This window comes from Polypterus senegalus, chromosome 13, assembly GCF_016835505.1.
Source record: "Polypterus senegalus isolate Bchr_013 chromosome 13, ASM1683550v1, whole genome shotgun sequence".
Taxonomy (NCBI): Eukaryota; Metazoa; Chordata; class Cladistia; order Polypteriformes; family Polypteridae; genus Polypterus; species Polypterus senegalus.
In genome coordinates this window covers 156,162,113-156,187,465 of record NC_053166.1, presented here as the reverse complement: position 1 = coordinate 156,187,465, position 25,353 = coordinate 156,162,113, and the positions used below count along the sequence as shown (strand labels likewise).

The window sequence follows — 25,353 nt, the reverse complement described above, 5'->3', positions numbered from 1 at the left end:
AGCCGTAAGTAATTTAGAACGTATCGCCATTTGCTTGGTACGGCGAAATCTATCTTTGGGCAGTTCGGTTTTAGCATCCGTCCTTCTGACATCAATTGGCAAACTGAGTAATGACGGCTGGGTATTAATAACGGTCACTGTTTAAATTTTAGCCGTTCTCAGATCTAAAATGACCACGTCAACATAATTATTACTCCGACTCTGATTAGAGTCGTAAAATACGGTTTGTTTTCAAAAATTTGTTTGCCGGAAAAAAATCAAATGAGGTGCGCCGAAGAGCTGAGTTCACGTCTCGCAGTCCCGTTTAAACAGGAAGCTCTTCATTACATCGGCCGAAAAGGTCTATTTAGAGCACAAACCAGTGCCATGATAACAAAATCATTTCAAAGACTTAAACAAAAATTCTTTGCAGAGAAAGTATGGATTTCACAAATGTAGAATTTGTAGCGCGATTCGATCAGGCTCCCAGTCGCTAGTACATAAATAAATACACGTGACTCATAATGACTAAAAAGGAAGAAAACGTCTGACTTGTCCGTCCCAATGAGGTGCTGTTGGCACAAACGACCCCCAGTTGCGTGTTTTGTTTTTTTTCCTGCTGATTTGTTGGCTGCAAGTCCTCAGTGTTGGTGTGTCGCAGAGAGGATGAGCATAAGCGTTGTTCATAATGGCACTCAGTATGGTCTTCATCCTGTCTTCCTCTATGGCCTCCAGAGCAGGGGTCGCAAACTCCTGTCCTGAAGGACCACCCTGGCTGCAGGTTTTTCATTCTAACCCTTTTCAGAATGAGTGACCTGTTTTTGCTGCTCATTAACTTCTTTTTAATTTTACTTTTGATTGACTTGCTCTTGAAGACTCGGACCCCTTGGTTTTTTTTTTCCTTAATTAGCAGCCAAACAATAATGAGATGCAAAATGAGCCAAAACAACTGCTGTCCATTATACAATATCTGAAAATAAAGAAAGATGAAGGGCTCAGGAATGCTGATCTTCTCTTAGAAAAGAGAAAATCTACAATTTCAGAAATGTCTGCTAACGCACCACAGGAGCAGCAACAAGCCACAGAATTAAAGAGCGAGTTTAATTCATGACAAGACTCGGCACCTCATTAAGCAGCTGGTTGGAGTTTGAGGCCCTGACTTAGTTGGTCTTCTGTCGGCCCGCTCACTTCACATTTCATTTCTGCTTGGGTGCCATTTAAGGAAAGAAACAAAGCAAAGCAGGGGAACAAATCTTAAACACGCAAGTCAATTAAAATGAATTCACAAGAAGTTAAATAGCGGCACAAACTGGGCACTCATTAAAAAGGGTTAGAATGAAAACCTGGTGGCGCAGTGGTAGCGCTGCTGCCTCACAGTTCGCTTCCCAGGGTCCTCCCTGCGTGGAGTTTGCATGTTCTCCCCGTGTCTGCGTGGGTTTCCTCCCACAGTTCACAGACATGCAGGTTAGGTGCATTGGCGAGTCTAAATTATCCCTAGTGTGTTCTTGGTGTGTGGGTGTGTGTCCTGCGGTGGGCTGGCACCCTGCCTGGGGTTTGTGTCCAGCCTTGCACCCCGTGTTGGCTGGGATTGGCTCCAGCAGACTCCGTGTAGTTAGGATATAGCGGGTTGGATAATGGCTGGATGGATGAAAACCTGCAACCGTGCTGGTCCTTCACGACCGGACTTGGCGACCCCTGCTCCAGAGGGTCCAGAGTGTGATCCTGTTTTGTTGCGGGAAAATGGTTCCAGGGATATGAACATAAGTAGGCAAAGAATCAGAGAGAAGAGGTCCAATACTTCTATTTTATTTACTTAATCAATTATAACATTTAAATACATATGAATGGGTTATAGAAATAAAGAGACAAACTTATACTTACAATAACATACATACATACAGTAACATACATCAAAAGACCCAGAGCCCTCATCCTAGACCAGTAGACTGAGGGGGCCCACTTGTCAGTCTTGTCAAAGGACCAACCCTTTTAGCCTTTCATTTACCGGGCGGTGCGCGCTGTCCCCACGGTTGAGCCTCCAAAGAAACTGAGGGCGAAACCTTCCCTTATATACTAATTGAGCGTCCTTGCCCAAAGTGGCTTACGTGTAAGCAGTGTATACAGAAGTGATTAGTTTCAGCACACACACCTTTCCACGGGACGCGGTGTTGTTTTGCACTTGGTCCTGATGATGACGACACCTGGTACCAAAAGGCACACAGTGAAACCCCTTGAAGTGAAAAACAAGGCAGCATGCCACTTTATCCTGACGGAGACGGCGTCTGGTACCAGGAGGCACACAAAAATACAGTAAAAGCCCCTCGAAGTGAAAAACAAGTCAGCATAACCCTCTGGCCATATTCCCAGTACTTTTCCTTCTTGAAGCTGGTTTTTGCGCTGAGCGACCAACGCCCATCTGCTCTCTTGATCCCCCCCTCTCTTTAGAAAAATCCTTCCATTACAGATCCATGTTCAGCTTGTTGATTCCCTTGAAGTGATATCACCAGCCCAGCACACCACACTGGCCTTAACCGATTTATAGAAGATGTGAGGGGGACCCTGTGTTGTGTTTTTGATGAAAATCACTTAGTGTGAAGACTCCTGTACTTACTCTTTCAGGTGGGCGTCAGTATATCATAATCTCTTGTACTAATTTAGTTTTCCGCATTCAACTTACACGACTGAAATTCTAAAATACCGGAAATTATACGGTGAAATCAAGTCCCGACTTATCTGCGAGTATATACGGTAAACGGAGAGCGGTCTTATTTGATCAGAATTTCCTTCTCATGTTTGCTGTATGAGTCGAGCTGGAAGAATCGTCAGCCTGATGTCTCGGGTGCCTCAACACCAAATGCCGGGTGCGATGTTTATGCTACAAAGACTTTACCATCTTCTTTTTTCTGATTTGTAGAGGAGACTTTTCTCTTCCCAAGCTGCCCCCAAATTTCAAACGGAGACAGTGAGCCGCACTCCCCAGGATGTCCAGGTCAGTGTTCTTTTGATCTTTATTTATTTCTTTTTATTTTTTTTTCCCCCCCCACAGAGACGGTTCTATGCTGCCTGGAGCAGTCCTTCTTTGAGTGAGCAGCATAAGGGTCTCCAGACCCCCACAGGCGTGAGGCACTTTGTACAAGATGTTCACGTATGTGCCCCCTGAGTTGCAAACATAATGATGATTTGCAATCGGATGGCTGTTCTTTGCTGGTGTGACTGTGTTTGTGCACTTTGACCTCATTCAGTATGGTGATTGTTTGGCGCACTAGGGAAATTTTTGGATTGTATGTAAACTAATATATATATATTTAAATTCTATATCTGAAATTAATTCTGAGTCTTTTTTTATGTTGCAGTGGATTAAACTTCATTTGATTCAATAAAAAAATCATCCGATTTAAATTGCATATTCATAATTGTGGAAATGTAATACAGGGTTGCTTAGAAAGGTCACCTGGGATTTCAAAATGTGATCTTTTTAAATATAAACACCTTTCATTTTGTGTAGTAGGCGTTGTAACCACCAGGGGCCGCCACTGAGCCCCAATCCTCCCACACGGTTCTGGATTTGAACAAAAGATATCATTTAAGTGTCCATGACACCTTTTAACAATCACACGTGCGTAAGAACACCAGTCAGAATACAAAATGCTGTCGTTTCTTCCAGGGCTGTGGAGTCGGAGTCGAGGAGTCGGAGACAATTTTGGGTACCCGGAGTCGGAGTCGGCAAAAAGTTAACCGACTCCTACTAAATTTAAATGGGAATTAAAAAAGTAAGTTGAAATGTCCCAATTCACAAACAGTCATAATGAACTACTTCTCTGCTGTAAGAATAAAGCCCAATGCATGCAGTGCATAATGTTACCACAAACGAACATGTCAAGTAACCATGAAGCATGCTTTTCATTGACTGTATGCGTCACTATATGAGATGTAATGCACAGGTAAGGTGCGGCACCGCTTTCCATTGTGTCGTGTTCCACTGTTACAGGGAACTGTGCACCTAGCCTAAAGCCCCCCATACATTTACAGATGCACTGCCGATTTTTCGGCCGTTCAACGAGTCATCATGCGTCAAACGCCTGAAAAATCATCTGGTGTGTTCTCAGCTCCGTCGGCTCCCCTTCGCTTGCGCTAGTGAAGGGGCGAAGAGCCGAGAACACAGATCTCCCTACCTGTCTCCAGCAGAGGCTCGTTCTGCTGATCAGCTGGCCGGTGAGTGACACAATGCACTAAACTTGCGGCTGGCTGACAGAGGAGACGGCCACTGCAGCAGACAGAGGCATCACATTACTTTGGATGGGGGCGGTGGTCAAGATTTTCGGCAAGCTGGATCTGCCCGTCCATGTGGACACCCGCCAATCAATTGTGTTTGTCTTTAATCTGGCATTATAGTAGAGTGTTGGCTTCCTAGCCAGTAGTTCTGTGGTGAAATGTCATGTATGTTGCCTTCCTTTCCTTCAATGGATGTAGAAAATACATTAGCATAGTATATACATACAGAGGAGTCGGAAGATTTAGAAACTGAGGAGTCGGAGTCGGAGCATTTATCTACCGACTCCACAGCCCTGGTTTCTTCCTCCTTCCAACCTCCAAGAGTGTTGCCTGTTGCCCCTCAACTCTGACTTGATCTAAGTGAGGTGGTGGGCTCTCTTTTCTGGTGGTGGGCTTCTCTTCCTGTCTCAGTCCTCTGAATCACTTCCAGGTCATACATAAACCAGGGCAGACCTCTGGCGGTCCCCAAAGACTCCAACTGGGCTGCTTCTCTGAACTCCAACTCCCATGCCACCCTGCGGATTTCCTAAAGTGGTCCAGCCTTGAGGAACAGTACCACCGGAAATGAACTGCTCCCAGTAGGCTCGTTTTGCCTGTTTCTTCCATTATGAATCCTTCTTTTATCCCAGCTGGCCAGGGTGCTTGTTCTACGTTCATGACACTTACAAAGTGAACGTTTAGTTTTATTGGAGGTCCCAGATTCATTTTGTATTAGTGGCCTCTCCTGACTGAGTTTTAGAAGGAGCGTACAGGTGAGCAGAGTGGCCAGAAAAGTTTGTGTATCCGAAAAACAAAGAGAAAGAAAGTGAGTTTATTTTTAAAGGTAAACATTTTGAAATCCTAGAGAGCTTCTGATGACCCTGCGTTTTGGATGAAGTTTCCCTGAGACACTAATTGTGCTGTGGTTCTCTTCCTTACTCCCATCCTCCTGACAATAAAATTTCCTTAACATCATTTTGTTACATCAAAATCTGAAGACAAAACATTAACGTATCATCTTTTTCTTATTCATGTGCATGCATTGCATTTTCATTTCTTCTAATTATCATTGTTGAATTAGCAAGTTCATTTTTAAAATGTAACATTTGCTTGTACTTAATTAAAACAATTCTTTTCCTGCATTTATTATTTATTTTTTTGTGACGTTTTCATTTTAATAAGATTTATATGTCTCTAGGTTACAAAACTTCCCAGTGGGCTTGTCATTGCTTCCCTGGAAAACTACTCTCCGACTTCAAAGATCGGTGTGTTTGTGAGGGCTGGCAGCAGGTTCGAGGACTGCAGTAACCTCGGCATCACTCACCTGCTGAGACTTGCTGCAAATCTGGTAAGCGTGGAGAATTAAAGAGCTTCTGTGTATTAAAAAAAGGGCCGTAACTCCTCCCAGTCATATTAGATTATGTCTCAGCAGCATAAAAAAAAAAAATCAGTAACCAACAATGGTGGATGGAGACAGAGACCTGAAAATATACACAAGGATGGTGGGCAACGCCTACAGAAATAGTATGTGGGACGAGAGGGAATTCTGGGAGCCTCTCTACCCAGAGTTCAACAATACTGCCCTCTTATTGTGGAAATGATTGATCTGTCTGTCTGTTATATAGTGCCTTATCTATCTGTCTGTGTCTGTCTGTCTTACCTACTATTCTAAAATTAATATCTATCGTATAGTGCCCTTCATGTCTGTCTGTCCGTCTGTCTTACCTACTATGCTAAAATTAATATGTCTGTCTTACCTACTATGCTAAAGTTAATGTCTGTCTGTCTATCTGTCTTACATACTATGCTAAAATTAATGTCTATCTCCGTCTGTCTTACCTACTATGCTAAAATTAATATCTATCATATAGTGCCCTTCACGTCTGTCTGTCTGTCTGTCTATCTATCTATCTATCTATCTATCTATCTATCTATCTATCTATCTATCTATCATATAGTGCCTTTCATCTATCTATCTATCTATCTATCTATCTATCTATCTATCTATCTATCTATCTATCTATCTATCTATCTGTGCCTTTCCTGTCTGTCTCTTGAATTGTATAGTTTGAGGCAGTCTTTTTCTAACGTATGTTTTAAATGGAGAAGCATCGCAGTGGTGCTGCTGGCTTGTTCGGAGTGGTACCTTGCACTGGAAATGCCAGTCCTCTTTTATAAAAATTTGAAAACGGTGTCTTGTAAATTAACGATTAAAGTGTTGTGATGTTTATTTTTCTTTGGAGAGCTGAAGAGTGACTTGTTGATTGTGGTAAAGGCAATTAAGACAAGGCGGCCTTAAAAAGGTAGCACACAAACTTATGAAAACGGGAGCATGATGCTAGATATGAAAACATGCAAAATCTCAGATGTCTGCCCTGTCATTAATACGTTTTACTTATTCAGTTCATGTGTAGATTCCATGTAGCTGCTGATAACTGGCAGTTTACCTCTAAACAGCAGAAAGCAGTTTGTCCACTAAGAATTTGTAAGGAGCAAAAGTATAAAATACAGACGAATAGCATATGCCAGTGCAAGAGCCAGAGAGAAGCCATACAAACGTGGAGAAATGTGTTGGCCCCCCTTACAAATCATGTTAAAATGAGGTCTGCCCCTTGAAAAGTGATGAAATGACAAGCAGTTGTCCCCCGTGTCCCTGCATGCCTTTGAGATGTCATTGAGTTAAGACAAGAGATCAACTGTCACTTATCCTACAAAGATCTTCGAAAGTGGCCTGCACACATGTGAAGCAACCCCTTAAAAAGATCATCAATAATTGGATTTGAGTGATATTTCAAACTCGATGTTTTCTTGAATTCATATCATACCCGTGTCTCGAATCGTGCAGTCAGTCATTCAGAAATGGAGAAAATGTGTCACTCGGCTGACTGGTGTTATCGTGTGTCCCATACTGAACATGCACCAGAGAGAGGCATCTGAGGAGACCAGAAAGAAAATGATAGACGAGCATGTGAAAGGCAAAGGCTAGAAGACCATCATCTCCAAACAGCTTGATGGTCCTGTGACAGCAGTGTCAAATATTAGACATTTAAGATCCTTTGGACTGTAGCCAACCTTCCTAGACTTGGCCACTTTTTAAAATTGACCCCAGAATGAACAGAAAGATAATTAAATTGGTAGTCAAAAAGCCAAGGACAAAACTTCCAAAGAGGAATAAAACATAAAAACACCAGACCGGAATTTGCTGAAAATGTATATTGACAAGCCACAGTGCTTCTTGGGGGATGTCCTTTGGACAGATGAGACAAAACTGGAGCTTTTTGGCAAGTCACATCCACTCAAAAAAAAAAAAAAGAGGCTTTTAAAGGAAAGAACACCAAGCCTGCTGTGAAACATGCAAGAGGCTCGCTTATGCTCTGGGGCCGCTTTACAGCATCTGACACGGGGAGGCCTTGAATCTGCACAGGGAACAATGAAATCCCAAGACCATCAAGACATTCTGGAGCTAAACGCACTGCCCAGTGTCAGAAGGCTCTGTCTCAACGGGCTTGATGGACTGAATGGTCTTCTCTCGGTTGTCTAATTTCTTCTGTTCTTAATCCTTTTTGCCAGTTAAAACAATTGCATATATTGTCGCACAAGCTGACCATCTTTACTTAAATGGTTTTATATGATGCGTTTTCTGGTCCTTCACCTTCTGACGCCACTGTTCTTTCATTTTCAGACGACAAAGGGAGCTTCAGCATTTAAGATCACACGTGGTGTTGAGGCCGTAGGTGGAACTTTGAGGTTAGTGAGAACATCAGAAAATGTGAAACTGTCTTCACTGTGTTACGGGTGTGTGATGTACGAGAGTGAGGGAGTTTAACGACTTTATAAAGTCTGAAGAATGTGCCAAATCAATCTTTAACAAGAAAACGGAGAGATATAAGGCATGAGTTTCACAAATTGACAAATCTTTATTTAAAAAAAAAAAAAAAATCAATGCTTGTTTAAACACCTTTTACAGTTTTACCACAGGTCCATGATTTTTTTTCTCTCATATTTTCAATATACTCCCATGTCTCCTCATTATATTTGTCTAACTTTAGTTTTCACTGTATGGTTTAAAAGCCTTTCTATGGGGTCTCCAAATAGATAGATACCGTATACTGTATACTCGCATATAAGTCGGGGTCTTGAAACCCGAAAAAAATCAATCATAAAATCAGACCCCGACTTGTACGCCCATCCAAAAATGCGACACTTAAATTTTGAATTCTTCTTGCCTCCTCCGATCTCGCAACAGTTTCTCGGGCGCATCAAATTGTGTGCCGGCAGCGCAGTTACCAGTTACTTTCGCCACTTCAGCGATTTTTAATTTTAAAACCAGTTTCATATTTTCTTCTGATCGTAGATAAGGGATGCTCTTACGATAAAGGTGTATGAGGGTGTGAGAGACAAAAAACACAAATCAGTGCAAACGTCGCTTCAGAATAGTGCGGGTATCACCGTGTGGTCACGTAGGCACAATACACAGAAATAAAGGCTGTGTGCTCCGTGGTGACTCTCTCAGGTGGGCGTTAACATATCACGATCTCTTGGACCAATAGTGTGAGTTTTCCACATTCGACTTATACGACCGACATTATAAAATACCAGAAATTAAACGGTAAAATCAAGTCCCGACTTATCCACGGGAGAACTTAAACGTGAGTATATACGGTAAATAGACCTTTGTGTCCCCAGGGGGAAATTAGGCTTTTTACAAAAGTACATTAAATAAAATTTTAAAAATACATAATTAAATACACACGTGCCAGAATGACTAAAAAGGAAGGAAACGTCTGACTTGTCCGTCCCAATGAGGTGCTGTACATATGTACAGTGATCCCACCTCGATCGCGGGGATTGTGTTCCAGAACCCCCCGTGAAAGGTGAAAATCCAAAAAGTAAAAACCATATGTTTTTATGGTTATTTTTATAAACTCCCCCACACAGTTATACAGCATAATCCCTTTAGATTCTCTTAGATATTGTGTTGTTAGATTTTCAGATTCTTATTCCTATTTTAAATTATAAACTAAAAAATATAAAGAACTCGCGTCCTGCGAGACAGGACTTTGTGCCCATACATTTAACCACGCCTGGGGCCGGAAACAAAAGACAAAGAGTAGATGACAAAGGCCGCTGCTGTACAGGCTTTTAAATGTTCGAAGCACTGCGCGAGATGCTGATCACGTGGCACGGCAGCAGCTAATGGAGCAAAGAGGAGGTAAAAAAGAAACAATTTGTTTGCCATTGTATCACCGTTTAAGAGGGGGTTTGGAGGAGTAACTGTGTCTCCTTGGGGGGGGTCTTCAGCCCACATCTTCACAACACGAGCGGCAGAGATGCGAAGTGGCTGGCTACCAGCACAGAAAAGGGGGTTGGCAAGAAAAGTGAGCAAGGGGCTAAGCCCCCTAGTATGTAATAAAAAAAAAAAATGAGCTCAAAATGATTTCAGTCTTAATGCACAGTTAATGTGGAATTGCTTTGTGTGTGTCACTCCTGGAGTATTTTAAAGGCTCTTGTAGATGTCATTTCTTTGTTGTTGTATTTATTAAAGTGCAACAGAAATTAACCCACAGTGCAGAACTAATTCATTTTAATGAAACAGGAAATTCTTTGTGAAGTTGCATTGGAAAAGTGCTTTGCATATTAGAGGCTGCAAATTTTCTTGCTAAATTAATTTTTTTTTTTTTGCCCCCACACAGTGTAACTTCCTCCAAAGAAAATATGGTTTACTCCGTTGAATGTGTGAGAGACTACATGTGGGTATTTTTTTTTCTTTATCGTTATGAAATATTCACGTTTGGTATTACACAGTTTACAAGAGAGCTGGAAACCATTTGCAGGGCTTACATAAGTCCTAGTCAACCTGAATTTTAAAATCTTCCTTTTGTAAATGCGTGGACGCTAGGTGGCACTATTGCCCCTTTTATTCCAACAGACACAAGTTAAAAGCATCAAGAAGTAATTTTATAATTCTCTTCTTCTTTAAACAGTGCCCCAAGCACTACATCCACAATATCATAGGCAATAAACACAACAATTTACTATTCTCTCTCTCTGTCTCTGTGTCTGTCTCTGTGTCTCTCTCTCTGTGTCTGTCTCTGTGTCTCTCTCTCTCTCTCTGTCTCTGTGTCTCTCTCTCTGTCTGTGTCTGTCTCTGTGTCTCTCTCTCTGTCTCTGTGTCTGTCTCTGTGTCTGTCTCTGTGTCTCTCTCTGTGTCTCTCTGTCTGTCTGTCTCTGTCTCTCTCTGTGTCTCTCTTCTCCTCCACGCCTCCCATCAAGCTTTGTCCAATATCCACACGACTCTGGCTCACTTGCTGGGTTCCCAGTAGTCCTTTAAGTAGTCCTTGACCCGGAAGTGCTTCTGGTCTTCCTCCCACATGATTAGCCAGCACTTTCGGGTCAGATGGTGAATCCCAGTTCTTTAATCAGCCTGGAAGTATTCTGGGGCTTCCGTCCTCATGACTTCCTAGTACTTCCGGGTTGTAAGGGAAGCACAACTCCCCTGGTCCTTCCACAGCCAACCCACCCCGGCAGCATCCATGGCACCCAGCAGGGTTGAGATAACGGACTTCATGTCCCAGAATGCCTTTGTGGTAATCTGGGGCACCACTACACTCCAGGGAAGCTGCCATGTAGTGTTTTGGGAGGGACGGCGTCCACAAGTAGCTGCCTTCCCCCAGCCTTTCATTCTTGGGGCGTCCTGGCCGGGTTGAGCTGCCGGCCGTCCATCACACTTTACAAATCTTTAAACATTTTGTTGCTTGTTTTTTGGCCTGTGTTTCCAAACCTTACAACGCCTACCAAGTCTAAACCTTAAATAAATTGAATATTTTGAAAGGATCCACGTCTGTTTACTAAACTGTTTATCCAATCTAAGCTTACGTAGGTTAGAAAATAGTCATTTGTATTCTTATATATTTGATGATAAAAAATATCTAGAAATCTATTAAATCTAAAATGTTGTTTGTTTGTATTTACAAAGTGAATTGCACAAAGTAAAATGTAACTGTGAAGGGTGGAGTTGCATCGAAAGCAAAATAGTTTAATGTGGCATGTTATTATTAGCAGTGACAAAATTATCTCTTTGTAAACCAGGACAGCACACACAATTTTCTGTGAAAACTTGCAATATTGCCCCATTAGAGGAGTTGATACATGTAGGAAAATAACTGGTTATCCTGCCAAGTACAAATGTATGGATTACACCTGAGGTTTGATGGAATTTGCATCAGAGAGGCCTCTTCAAGAATTGTATCTTCATGACTGCTGATCACCGTCCATCAAAACTGAGATCTGCTGAACCCAGTACCCTGTGCATTGACAAGTTGACAAGAAGTAGGAACTCTAAATATGATGTTCAGTGCTATCAGGAAGCTAACAAAGTATTTTCTTTTAGTGACACTGTAATGGAGTATTTGATCAATGTTACCACGGCTCCAGAGTTCCGACGCTGGGAAGTTGATGAACTGAAGCCACGGCTGCAAACCGACAAAGCAGTTGCTTTCCAGCAACCTCAGCTTGGTATGTCACTGTCTGTATTCAGAGATGTGATATAAATGTGTGTGTGTGTGTGTGTAATAGTAGTGAAAGCTTAAACAGACTTGACTAAATGTACATTTTTATAATCATAAAGATTTCTACTTAAGCTAGTTAGGCCCCCAGTCTAAGATGGGCTGAAACCCAAGTCATCATTGTAGACCTCTGTGTTAACGTTTGCAGAGCACCATCCGTTGGAATGTACTTTTTAATATATGGAGGAATACAGTGCATTGCATTTGTCATTCCAACAGATGGCGCATCACAAACTTTCGTAGTAATAAAAATGCATTACCACAAATGTTTGTGATGTGTAATAATAAATGAGGGGTGGCACTGTGGCGCAGTGGTAGCGCTGCTGCCTCGCAGTTAGGAGACCCGGGTTCGCTTCCTGGTTCCTCCCTGCGTGGAGTTTGCATGTTCTTCCCGTGTCTGCGTGGGTTTCCTCCGGGCGCTCCGGTTTCCTCCCACAATCCAAAGACATGTGGGTTAGGTGGATTGGCGATTCTAAATTGGCCCTAGTGTGTGTTTGTGTGTGTCCTGCGGTGGGTTGGCACCCTGCCCGGGATTGGTTCCTGCCTTGTGCCCTGTGTTGGCTGGGATTGGCTCCAGCAGACCCCCGTGACCCTGTATTCGGATTCAGCGGGTTAGAAAATGGATGGATGGATGGAATAATAAATGAAATACATTTTACTACCAACACTCTTTTGTAATGAAAGAGACCTAGCAACCGGACAGACACACAGACAGACACTTTATCTTTTTACTTACTAGCTGTGCTACTTGTCTAAGATGGATTGAAATCTAAGTAATCAACGTAGACATCAGCATTAATGCTTGCAGTGCACCATATTGGAATGTATTTTGTAGTGCATGTAGCAATAAAATGCATTGCATTTATAATTTCAACAGATGGCGCATCATAAACATTTGTTTACTACAAGTGTTTGTGAAGCAGCATGTGTTGGAAAATATGTCACTGTTCTGTGCCATTGGTATGAAATTCATAAAAGCAGCGGTAATGTCTGCGATGCACTAGCTGTTGGAATGACAAATGCAACGCTTTTCATTACTGCAAATGTTTGTGATGCGTCATCTGTTGGAATGACAGACATGCAAACCAGATGGACACACAGATGCATATCCTTCTATTAAGGTGGGTATTTTTTTAAGACAAATAGACATCATGTTCACTATCTATATGTGCAGATATCTTTCGAAAGCAAAAATTTTAATAGTTACATTTTTTTAAACACGCCACCTAAAACAAGTAGTATTCATTTAGTACCGGAGTGAAATTTAGAGCTGGAAAATGATGAACTACGATCATTTTTAAATTCTTAATTATTCTTTGTGCTTCTTTAAAAGTACATTTTTGGAATATCTTTTTTTTCTGTTTGAGCCTGTGTGTGTGTGTGTGTTTTTTATATGTAAGTGTATATCCATCCATTCATTATCCAACTCACTATATCCTAACTACAGGGTCATGGGGGGGTCTGCTGGAGCCAATCCCAGCCAACACAGGGCGCAAGGCAGGAAACAAACCCCAGGCAGGGCGCCCACACACACACACACCCGCACACCAAGCACACACTAGGGACAATTTATAATCGCCAATGCACCTCACCTGCATGCCTTTGGACTGTGGGAGGAAACCCACGCAGACATGGGGAGAACATGCCAACTCCACGCAGGGAGAACCCGGGAAGCAAACATGGGTCTCCTAGCTGCGAGGCCGCAGCACTACCCACTGCACCACCGTGCCGCCCCGTAAGTGTATACACATTAAAAAAAAAATGTAGATAAAAACAGACACATACGTACAGACACACGCGCAGCACAGTGGATATCCAGTCTACTCACCCTCGCTGAAATTTGAGCTGACTGTTTATACAAGAAATCTATTCTCCCTTTATCACCTTTAATTAGATCTTGTAACCCACCCATTAAGTGTGCATAGCTGCCAATTCTAATAGATTTTATATGCGATTGAACCTGTCACGATCCAAATGGAATATTGTGAAAGCCACCCATTGGGATTGGAGGAAATACGGCAAACACCAAGACATGAAAAATATCCGGTTGCCCCTCCAAAACCGATGACCATACTCCAGGATAAACCAAAAGGCCAGTGGCCTCCTTTAAGGAGCTGCATAAAGTGATACCAGTAGTTCTTCTGTTCTCATCAAGTGGAATGAGGTAGGAAGGAATGAAGCATTTGTTAGAAAAAGAACATCTAAGTCAGAAACCAATGTGCAGAATGATGACTTCTCGTCACGTGAGAAGGTATTTGCCTTCCTAAAGATGTTTGTCCCCAAACCAGAACAGGCCATTTCCCAACGAACACCGAGACAGTGATGCCATCTACACACTATGATCAAATGATTAGCTCCAAACAGGAACGTACTCTGATGCAAAGCCCTGCTCTCCCGCGCCACACAGGTGAAGCTGAAGAAGAATGTCTCCTGTCAACATGGCAATGAGCTGAAGCTCAGTTTGTAGAAATGAGTAAAGAGGATGCGGTGTATAGGAGACCAGCTTTGCTTCCTGATAGAAACTGAACTCGACTGCAGAGAAGACCGTAAATAAACATGCAAATCCAAGTGGATTCCATTAGAGGGCCGTCAATACCGATTTACTTCTGGAATGGAGGCAGAAGCGCCATCCGTTAAATTCTGTGCGTGCCTAGTCAACCGAAGCATTGGAAGTTAATTTTTTATGAATAATTTAGAAAGGCAAAAAATGTGTTTCTTGTGAACTTGTAAACAACGATATTTATTAAAAGTGAGAAAGGTTTGCCATTATTGGCTGTGACCTCAGTCACTGAACTTGCAGTAAGCCTGGGGACCCCCTTGATATCCCGTGTTTATGGAGTGTATTGTATGCGTGCCCACGCATTGACTTGATAAGCGAGTGTGGTGGGTTGCCGGAGATTACCCTGCAGTGGACTAACTCTTCGTCCAGAGTGGGATCCTACTTTGTATCCCGTACTGCTGAGATAGGCCATAGCTCCTTCTCCTTTACGGAAGTGGATTTGCTCAGTCCAGTAAACGGATGGGCACATAAATATATTTTTATATTTAAACAGATTGTTACAATCAAGGGGCGGCACGGTGGCACAGTGGGTAGCACTGCTGCATCGCAGTTAGGATACCCGGGTTCGCTTCCCAGGTCCTCCCTGGAGTTTCCATGTTCTCCCCGTGTCTGCATGGGTTTCCTCCTGCAGTCCAAAAACATGCAGGTTGGGTGCATTGGCGATCCTAACTTGTCCCTAGTGTGTGCCCTGTGGTGGGCTGGCACCCTGCCTGGGGTTTGTTTCCTGCCTTGCGCCCTGGGATTGGCTCCGGCAGACCCTCATGACCCTTTAGTTAGGATATAGCGAATTGGATGATGGATGGATGTTATAATCAAGTTAATATTTTGGGGGTGAATTGTGACTTGTTGTGAATGATATTTTTTTTACGGTAAATTTATTTGCAGGTGTACTGGAAAATCTGCATGCTGCTGCTTATAAAAGTGCCCTTTGCAACTCACTCTACTGCCCAGATTACATGGTAGGCAAGATAACATCAGACCAGGTAAGGAAAGGCACAGTTCTGTTTTTTTTTTTCTTTCTGTTATGCTTTAATACCTTTTGGATTTTAAACGTTTTGGTTTTTGCTAATGTGGCAGATGCTTATTTTTAAATTTACGTCAATCCACAGCTTCACAGATTCATTGAGAATAACTTCACAAGTGCCAGAATGGCTCTAGTGGGCCTCGGTGAGTGTGCAGTAAGGTGTGAGCTTTGACATTAAGAGCCGACAAACAAAGTCCATGAATTGTGAACTGTTTGTTTGCTGTGGTGGCAGGTGTGGACCACTCTGTGCTGAAACAGGTGGGAGAGCAGTTCCTCAATATAAGGGGCGGATCTGGTTCTCCGGGGGCCAAAGCAGTTTATCGTGGAGGTAAGTATTATTTTTACTTTTCTATTACATATATTTCACAGTTTTAATAATACTAAATAGCCATTCAGGAACAGTGAAAGGAATTCTGTAACCACCACTGCCGTCCTGGCTGACATTCTCCAATAGTTCTGTTTGTGTACTGGGCATTACATAAAAAGAAGGTTGTTGTTATAATGCCCTGTAAGGGCCTGGGTGGTCAGCTGGTTTAAGTACACTCTATTGCCAAAAGTATTGGGACGCCTGCCTTTACACACACATGAACTTTAGTGACATCCCATCTTAATGCATAGGCTTTAATATGGAGTCGGCCCACCCTTTGCAGCTCTTAACAGCTTCAACTCTTTTGGGAAGGCTTTCCACAACGTTCAGGAGTGTGTTTCTGGGAATTTTGAACCATTCTTCCAGGAGAGCATTTGTGAGGTCAGGCACTGATGTTGGACGAGAAGGCCTGGCTCGCTCGCAGTCTCCCAAAGGCGTTCTGTCAGGTTGAGGTCAGGGCTCTCTCTGTGCAGGCCAGTCAAGGTCCTCCACACCAAACTCGCTCCTCCATTTCTTTATAGACCTCCCTTTGTGCACTGGTGCAGTGCAGTCATGTTGCCATCCCCAAACTGGTCCCACAAATTTGGGTGCATGAAATTGTCCAAAATGACTTTGTATGCTGAAGCATTAGGAGTTCCTTTCACTGGGACTAAGGGGCTAAGGCCAACCCCACACCATAATCCAAATTTTACACTTGGCACAGTGCAGTCAGGCGAGTCCCTTTCTTCTGGCCAGACTCGTCCATCGGATTGCGTGATTCGTCACTCCAGAGGACACGTCTGCACTGCTCTCGAGTCTAGTGGCGGGTGGTGGGCTTTACACCACTGCATCCAACGCTTTGCATTGCACTTGGTGATGTCAGGCTTGGATTCAGCTGCTTGGCCATGGAGACCCATTCATTCCTTGAAGCTCTCCATGCACTGTTCTTGAGCTGTTCTGGAGGCAACACGAAGTTTGGAGGTCTGTAGCTGTTGACTCTGCAGAAAGATGGCAACTTCTACAAACTGTGCCCCTTAGCATGTGCTGTTCCCGCTCTGTGGTTTGATGCGGCCTACCACTTTGTCGCTGATGTTGCTGTTGTTCCAAGTTCCTTCCACTTTGTTATAATATCACAGACAGTTGACCGTGGAATATTTAGTAGCGAGGAGATTTCACAAATGGACTTCTTGCACAGGTGGCATCCTATCAGGGTACCAGGCTTGAGTTCACTGAGCTCCTGAGAACGACCCATTCTGTCACAAATGTTTGTAGAAGCCGTCTGCATGCCGAGGGGCTCGATGTTATACACCCGAGGCCATGGAAGGGGGGTCCCCAATACTTTTGGCAATACAGTGTATATCAAACATTTTAAAGTGCCCGAGAATTCTGCACACACAGTGTTCAGTGAGAGAGTGGTAAAATGCCCCTAAAGTAGTAATTAGTTCAAAAGTTACCATATTTTTCTTTCTTTGTAAATAAGAGGAATCTTAAATTTCAGTGTCGTGTGTCTCCTAATGTGCCAGGCTTTTTTGCTCCTCCACTAATTTGCTGGCTCCGTAACTTTTGTACACAATAGTTCCAGGAAATGGGCAGGTGTTCTTAAATTGTATTAAAGGTCAGTGAACATTATTGGCTATAGGACAAAGCGTAGATAAGTCGTAGTGGTCATGTGCTGTTTGTTCTTTCCCTACCCAGATGACTTTTTGCATTTATTTTCTCTGTGCATTTTGCATTTCTTGCCACATTGCAAAGATTTGCAGGTTAGCTTGAGTTAATAAGCACGTGTTGCTGTGCAGGACTGTAATTCAGGGTCCCTGCTTTACAAGTCAGTTCTGTCGGCCCTCTCCCCGCTCGACCCTGAATTTGAATAGTGGTACTCCTACAACAAAAATGCATTTCACATATAAACAAGTATGTTCAGATGTGCACGATCACATCTGTTTTCTAGAAGCTCGCAAACACTTCCCTGAGAGAGAGGAGTACTGCGAGCTACCAGTTTCATCTCCGTTTCTCTGCCTGCTACACACCAGCTGACCAACACAGAAGAGGCTGTGACGCAAATGGCTTATGCCGTCTTCACCAAGAGTTTCTCATGAAGTCCAGACCCATGGCGGGGGATCCCCCTTGGAGAATCGCTGCCAATCATCAGAGCAGCAAAGGGGGATCTCTCCTTTGACAATCACCAGCAGTTGTGTGGCCCCTGGGGTTGGGGGATGGGTGGTTAGTTCACCATGTAAAATCTCTCATAGTTGGGGGTGTTCCCCTTGGAGAATCATCAGAGTGGAGGGATGACGATTGCTTAAACAGCCCATGGCATCTCACCACAACACACGTTGCAATCCATACGTGACCATTCCCATTTAATGCAGTGGTGATTTGCGTCCCATACTTTAAAGATCTCTGCTCCCCGTACTTAATCTTAGCATTTATTTTTGTATATTGTTGCAAATGACACATTTAGGTTTGTCATTTTCTGCAACAAACTCTGGTCTGCAGCGTTGGCAAATAGGAGCAGCTCGATGACTGCCCTATTTTTGAACATGGCACAGCATGACCGAAAGGCTGCCTACCAGGCAGAGGTACTAATGTGTGGTTGTAAGGCTTCATCTCGTGAAGTGCTGCCGATACGCTTTGGAATACATGGCACACTCTTAGATTACATTCTTTCATATTTGAAGGTCACTTGTGCCAGCGTGGAGTCAAAGCACACTGTACTTGCCAGTGATTGAGAGAGAACAACAGCAGCTGCACATCTGTTGTTTGCTTAATTTCCTTGTTCAGTTTTGACTTCAACTCTGGTATTGCATTATGTGGTCAATCTTGATTGATTCATTGTTTTATTTATTTACTAGGGGGCTCCGCCCCCTGCTCGCTTCGCTTGCCCGCCCCCCAGGTTTGGCTAACTGGATATACAATTTAAAGAGATTGATATTTTCATGTCTTTCATTTTTCCTTCTTCCTCTTCTTTCGGCTGCTCCCGTTAGAGGTCACCACAGCGGATCATCTTCTTCCATATCTTTCTGTCCTCTGTTACACTCATCACCTGCATGTCCTCTCTCGGCACATCCATAAACCTTCTCTTAGGCCTTCCTCTTCTCCTCTTCCCTGTCAGCTCTATCTTTAGCACCCATCTCCCAATATACCCAGCATCTCTCCTCTGTACATGTCCGAACCAGCACAATCTCGCCTCTCTGACTTTGTCTCCCAACTGTCCCACCGGAGCTGACCCTCTAATGTCTTTATTTCTAATCCTGTCCGTCCCCCAATGCAAATCTAAGCATTTTTAACTCTGCCACCTCCAGCTCTGTCTCCTGTGTCACCGTATCCAGCCCACATAACACAGCTGGTCTCACTACTGCCCTGTAGACCTTCACTGTCACTCTTGCTGATACCCGTCTGTCACAAATCACTCCTGACACTCTTCTCCACTCACTCCACCCTGCTCTGCACTCTCTTCTTCACTTCTCTTCCACACTCCCCATTACTCTGTGCTGCTGATCCCAAGTATTTAAACTCCTCCACCTTCACCAACTCTACTCCTTGTATCCTCACCACTCCACTGACCTCCCTCTCATTCACACACACGTATTCTATCTTGGTGGTCCTACTAACCTTTACTCCTCTCCTCTCTAGAGCAGATCTCCACCTCTCCAGAGTCTCCTCAACCTGCTCCCTATTTTCCTATTTTCATTCATTTTTTATTTCTTGATATTTGCCAGTAATAAAGCTGTAGTGAATGACTTATTCCCCTGGGCACGCTATGCGCCAGCCACTTCGCGTCTCAGCCTCACCCGTTGTGACGAGGGGGGCTGAATGCACGCTAAGGAGACGCGGTCGTGCCTCCAAAACCCCCTCTTAAATGGTGATACAATGGGAAACAAATACATTTTTTTTTTTAACCTCCTCTATGCTCGATCAGCTGGTTTTCTGCTGCCTTGCTACGTGATCTGCATGTCGCGCTGCGCGTCGTTCATTTAAAAGCCTGTACAGCAGCTGTCCTTTTGTCTCACTTCCTTATCTTGCAGGACATTAAAGTGTCTCTGAGAAAATCACGTCTTGACCCCAGATTTTTTTATTATAATAGAGAGATTTAGCCTTTCACCACATGAGCTTCATTTTGTATGCATTATCAGAGATGAGGCATATGACCATTTGTGTTTTGGTTATTACAATTCGGGTAATAAGTAACGCAACTGCTGTAGTCCTAATACAAATTGGAGCCGGCAGATGGCCTAGGCCAGTGATGGCGAACCTTTTAGAGAGCGAGAGCCCAAACTGCCACCTAAAACCCACTTATTTATCACAAAGTGCCACCACGGCAATTTAACCTGAATACTGATGTTTTAGTTTAGAAAAAAATAACTCCTACATTAACATCTTTTGTCTTAAAAGAAAAACACAATAGCGGAGCTTTCAATGATACAAACAACTTTTTATTGAAAGGTAAAAGCATCCGGCGTGCTTTTGAACAATGAATGTGTTTTTTGCTGTTGTATGCGTGCATGCTGATAATTTGTCTAAGCTTGGCTCATGCTTTGTAAGTTTGAGAGCAACACATGCAGCACTCGGGTCATCTCTTCGTCTGTTAACCCTAACCCTAACCTCGCAAGCATAAGATGATCCAAACAATCCCAAGTGCTTTCATTGACTTAAAATTATTTGGCAGAGAATTCCACACTTTAAGGATTTCATTTTCAGAACTAACTGTGCTGTCCTTTGTCGCCCCTTCTATCTTCTCAAGTGTTTCACGCAGGTCTTCCCCATTAACCTTCATTCCCGTTCTCTCTCTTTTTTCCCCCTTTCCATCTGCCTCGCGCTTCTATTATATATTACGGGGCCGTGGATCAGGTGTGGCAATTAGCAGCTCCCGGCAACAATTACAGATCCGGACGACTCCTCACCTGTGCACTTAAGAGAGGACCACCCGCATCATGAAGCTCCCAGGAACGGCCCTGGGCGCACTACCACGCAACCCTCTAGGCTGCGAATGCGGCGATTATCTATTAAAACTGGCCTTTTCAATTTTGAGCTATGGACCCACTACACCACATCCTCTCCAACCCCACCACGGGAATCACCTTCGCCACAGACTCAACAGGCTGCCGTCCGCACCACACGTGAGCCGCCTGCCTTACACCAGACATGGAGAGGAAGGACGCGCTCCCATTGGGCTGCTGGGCAGAGGGGCGGCTGATGTGAGAGAGGGGAAGGGAGCAGCCTGGACCCCCGCGTCCCTCTGGCTTTCTAGTAACGAACTCTGGGGCGACGGCACATGTGCCATAGGTTCGCCACCACTGGCCTAGGCAGTTTAGCAAATATACTGCAAAAAGTTGATACATGCTACTTGTAGATTTGTACTAAGAAAAAGTTGCACATTTTCTACTTGTTGCTAAAACCTCTCCCTTCATTATAAATGTTGATGTCTGTATAAGGTTATATTTATAATATTTACTTATGTAATATTCAGGAGACATCCGGGTGCAGAATGGCGACAGTCTGGTTCATGCGGCCATTGTTTCAGAGGGTGCATCATCAGGCAGTCCTGAGGCAATTGCCTTCGGTGTCCTTCAGCACCTTCTGGGAGCAGGGCCATACATACTGAGGGGAAGCAACAGCACGAACAAACTCTACCAGGGAGCTGCCAAAGCAACAGCGCAACCATTTTGTGTGAGTATTGACACAGATACATTTTAATCAAGAGCATAACTTACCAACTTGTAATGCTCTGTGCAGCAGGATCCTATTTATTACAGAGTGCATGCAAAATCTTTATATACACACACACACCATATTCCTATCAATATTTCTTTTTCATACACAGGCGTCCGCTTTCAACGTGTCCTACTCCGACTCTGGACTGTTTGGCATTTACACAATCTCACAGGCTGCATCAGCGGGTGACGTAAGTATAAACCTAAAACGCATCGCAGGAATCGTGGGGTAGAGGGGTCCTTTCATTGGATTGGCTGTGCCAGCGCTATTTCACGTGTGGAATGGCCAAATTTGGTGAGGCAGCTTGATGGCCGAGGTCTCCAGGACTCTAAACAAATCCAAATCGTTTTCTGTGATATCATCAACTGTTAAATTCTTCTCCATACTTGTACATATTTTATTTTTGAGGATTTGTTCTGTTCTGTGTATTGTATTGACCCCCTTTCTTTTTGACACCCACTGCATGCCCAACCTACCTGGTGTGAAAGATAGGGGCACTGTCGACCCCTTGAACCCTCGGACCAGACATCAGACACCAGATAAAAGTCCAATAAGACTTATAATAATTTTATAATAATAGTGTGCACCAAGCACTCTATACTCCACTATACTTATTAATAAACACAATAATTCAATAATAGTAAACTCTCCACCACTCCCAGACGCGTTGCCCTCCTACCGCTGCCACAATCCTTTTATAGTCCCTGACCTGGAAGTGTTCCAATCCCCAATCCATGTGATCTTCTATCACTTCCAGGTCAGATCAAAAGTCCTTTTCTTCACCCCGGAAGCACGTCATTCCCCTTGTCCATGTGACTCGGACGTACTTCCGGGGCGTAAGGCAAGTAAACATCGTTCCTCCCTGCAGTGTCATCTAGTGGCCCCCACGGTATCCATCAGGGCTGTGTATAAAGACTCCAATGTCCATGATGCCCTGCTGGTCTTCGGGCCACTTTCCTGCTGCAGGGAGAGCTCCACCTGGCAGCTTGGGGGTGTTGGCCGGGATGAACGGCCGGCCATACACCACACTGGAAAGGGGTCTCTCTCTGAACTGCCTTTCCTAAGGTTTCTTCCATTTTTTTCCCTACAAGGGTTTTTTTGTGAGTTTTTTTTCTTGTCTTCTTAGAGAGTCAAGACTGGGGGGCTGTCAAGAGGCAGGGCCTGTTAAAGCCCATTGCGGCACTCATTTTGGGCCTCACAAAAATAAATTGTATTACATTCGGGAGGCACGGCGCAGTGGGTAGCGCTGCTGCCTGGCAGTTAAGATACCTGTGGGTTCACATCCCAGGTCCTTCCTGCGTGGAGTTTGCATGTTCTCCCCGTGTCTGCGTGGGTTTCCTCCCACAGTCCAAAGACATGCAGGTTAGGTGGATTGGCGATTCTAAATTGTCCCTAGTGTGTGTGCCCTGCGGTGGGCTGGCACCCTGCCCGAGGTTTGTTTCCTGCCTGGCGTCCTGTGTTGGCTGGGATTGGCTCCAGCAGACTCTGGTGACCCTGGTGAAACCAGCCAGAGAATGAAAAGGCTTTAGACATGTTAAGCTCCTGATTTTTGAGGACTTCATTTTTCCTGAAATCAGTACAGGAGTCTTAACGCAAAGTGATTTTCTTCTAAAACACAACACAGGGTCCCCTTCACATCTTCTATAAATCTGTGATGGCCTGTGTGGTGTACCAAATTTCAGGCCAATAGATCAAACGGTTTGCGAGCTACAGGTGGTTTAAAATCCCGGACAGACAAACGGACAGCCACGGTAGCGTATTATTAGACTAACACTTTTTCTATGATTTTAGTTGACTATAACTCTTTTTACTTTGCACATAATTGAGGTAATGCATATGCAACCATGAAAAAAATTCCACCACCGCTTTCGACCTCCCTAAGTGCGAAAATATCATTTTAATAAAAAGTTTGATAAATAGAGATAAACGAATGTATATGGATATTATCGATCAGTTATGATGAGAAACAGAGACATGAGGTTTGAGACATAGTGTGCAACTAGAAGTGGTTCTGATGTCCTTTTCCCCTCTCTCAGTAAACGAGGACGTCGAGGGGGGCGCACTCCCGATTTGTAATATCTGTTAAGGTCGCCGTAGCCCTCGGCACATAGAATGAGTCCGTGCACATTGACTCTTAGAAGAGAAGCAGTAGAAGGGTTGGGATTCCCAAGGGACAACATGCCTTGGGTCTTGCAACAGAAAAAAAAAAAAATAAATAAAATCAATATAAATGTAGGCCCCCATTGGGCCAATTAGCGCGTTTACATAAGAATGGCAAAGAACCGTCACCTGCCTCTTATTTTTCTTCTCGTTTTCAGAGTGTCACTGTCTCAGTAAGCCTGATAGTTCATTTAAAGTGCCATCCAGCAGTCCTGTGCAAAACTGTTCCCCACCAAATAAGAGTGCAAGAATTGGAGTGATTATAATAAGTGAAAGTTAGAAAACGGAGGGGCTTTGCACTCAGTTAAGAATAGTATTCATGAAGAGCAGCCATATAAAGAAATAACTTTTGAATTGTGCAATGTAAATACTTCTCGCTATTTAAAATGAGTTGGTGGGTTAGGATTCTTCCACTTGAGCCAAATGAGAGGGTTAGTGTGCAGTTCATCATTAAGAAGGGCTCTTGTACTCGATGTTACCCCATATAGTTAACTGTTAAAGCAGGGGTCTCCAACTCCGGTCCTGGTGGGCTGTGGTGGCTGCAGGTTTTCATTCTAACCATCTTCTTATTTAGTGAATTGTTTTTGCTGCTAATTAACTTGTTTTGCCTTAATTGACGTGATTTGGACCCCTTAGTTGTTTCTTTTTCCTTAATGAGCAGCCTAACGATAATGAGACACAAAACAAGCCGCCACATGACCAGCTTACCTGAAAAATAAAGAAAGGTGACGGTCTCGGTCATGTTGGTCTGCTCAGGTCATCAAAACATCATAGAAGAAACCGAAAATCAAGAGTCAACTGTGGCAGAATGAGAGCAGCAATAAGTCCTGATATTCAGTAACGGCTTTAATGAACGGCAAGAATCGGCTTTTCATTATGGGACTGGTTGGAGTGAAATTGGCTGGAGTTTGACATTCCAGTTCAACTGGTCATCTTTGAGCTTGTTTCATATCTCATTTCTGATTGGCTGCCATTCAATGAAGAAACCAATCAATTCATAGGACTGGATGCTTAAAAACGGGGCTATTGAAATGAAGGGAAAAGGAGTTAATTAGCAGCGAAAACTGGCCACTGATCAGGAAAAGGATCAGAATGAAAACCTGCAGCCACTGCGGCCCACCGGGACCGGAGTTGAACACCCCTTTGTTAAAGGATGGATGGTGAAAATTGTAGTCTAGTGAGGTTTAAATAGAGGAGACCGGCAAAGCGTTTGACGAAATGCTAGGGGGCATCTCTGACAAACAGGGGTCTGTTCATTTCTAACAAGCTAAATTGAGAAACGTATGCAGTGCACAAGTTTGAACTGAATTACCCGGCATGTTGCCAACATTTAAAAATAATGTACCGGTATTCTAATTTGACTTTGATTCACTGTCTGAAAAGCATACGACAAGGTCCTGTTCCTAGGATGGTCTTTATTTTGATTAAAGTACTACTTTATCGTTTATGTTGTGTCTGTGAATTGGTAGACTCCACGGGTAATTGATGAAGGTCAGGGAAATAAGCAGCATTGCTTTTAGTACAATCGGATTGTCTAGAGTGCGCGATTCTACATAAGGTATAATTGTACAAAAGGTGCAAATGCATTAATCGGCGTACAGATCACAAAGGCCTTGGTGTTTGGTATTGTGTATTATGAAGAATGTAAAAGTTGTGTTGTTTATATAAAAATAAATTGCAAACTGACTTATTTATATAAACTAGAAAAAGATGCTCTGGTTTTCCTGTCACTTCCAGATTGGGCAAACCGGTGACT

The 25,353-nt window shown here is 43.6% G+C and overlaps 1 protein-coding gene across 2 annotated transcripts in view; it reads left to right on the top strand.

The window, feature by feature from the left end:
- LOC120542132 (cytochrome b-c1 complex subunit 2, mitochondrial-like) overlaps nucleotides 1-25,353 on the top strand; it is a 43,118-nt gene that overhangs the window by 5,048 nt on the left and 12,717 nt on the right. Inside the window, exons 2-11 of one of the 2 annotated variants that reach the window (XM_039774311.1) lie at nucleotides 2,894-2,968; nucleotides 5,429-5,578; nucleotides 7,913-7,977; nucleotides 9,924-9,980; nucleotides 11,621-11,745; nucleotides 15,241-15,338; nucleotides 15,465-15,522; nucleotides 15,612-15,707; nucleotides 21,193-21,392; nucleotides 21,547-21,627. In XM_039774311.1, coding sequence (XP_039630245.1) covers nucleotides 2,894-2,968; nucleotides 5,429-5,578; nucleotides 7,913-7,977; nucleotides 9,924-9,980; nucleotides 11,621-11,745; nucleotides 15,241-15,338; nucleotides 15,465-15,522; nucleotides 15,612-15,707; nucleotides 21,193-21,392; nucleotides 21,547-21,627 — 1,005 coding nt within the window. Of the gene's footprint in view, nucleotides 1-2,893; nucleotides 2,969-3,025; nucleotides 3,125-5,428; nucleotides 5,579-7,912; nucleotides 7,978-9,923; nucleotides 9,981-11,620; nucleotides 11,746-15,240; nucleotides 15,339-15,464; nucleotides 15,523-15,611; nucleotides 15,708-21,192; nucleotides 21,393-21,546; nucleotides 21,628-25,353 lie in introns of both variants that reach the window. The other variant, XM_039774310.1, reaches the window with a different exon arrangement.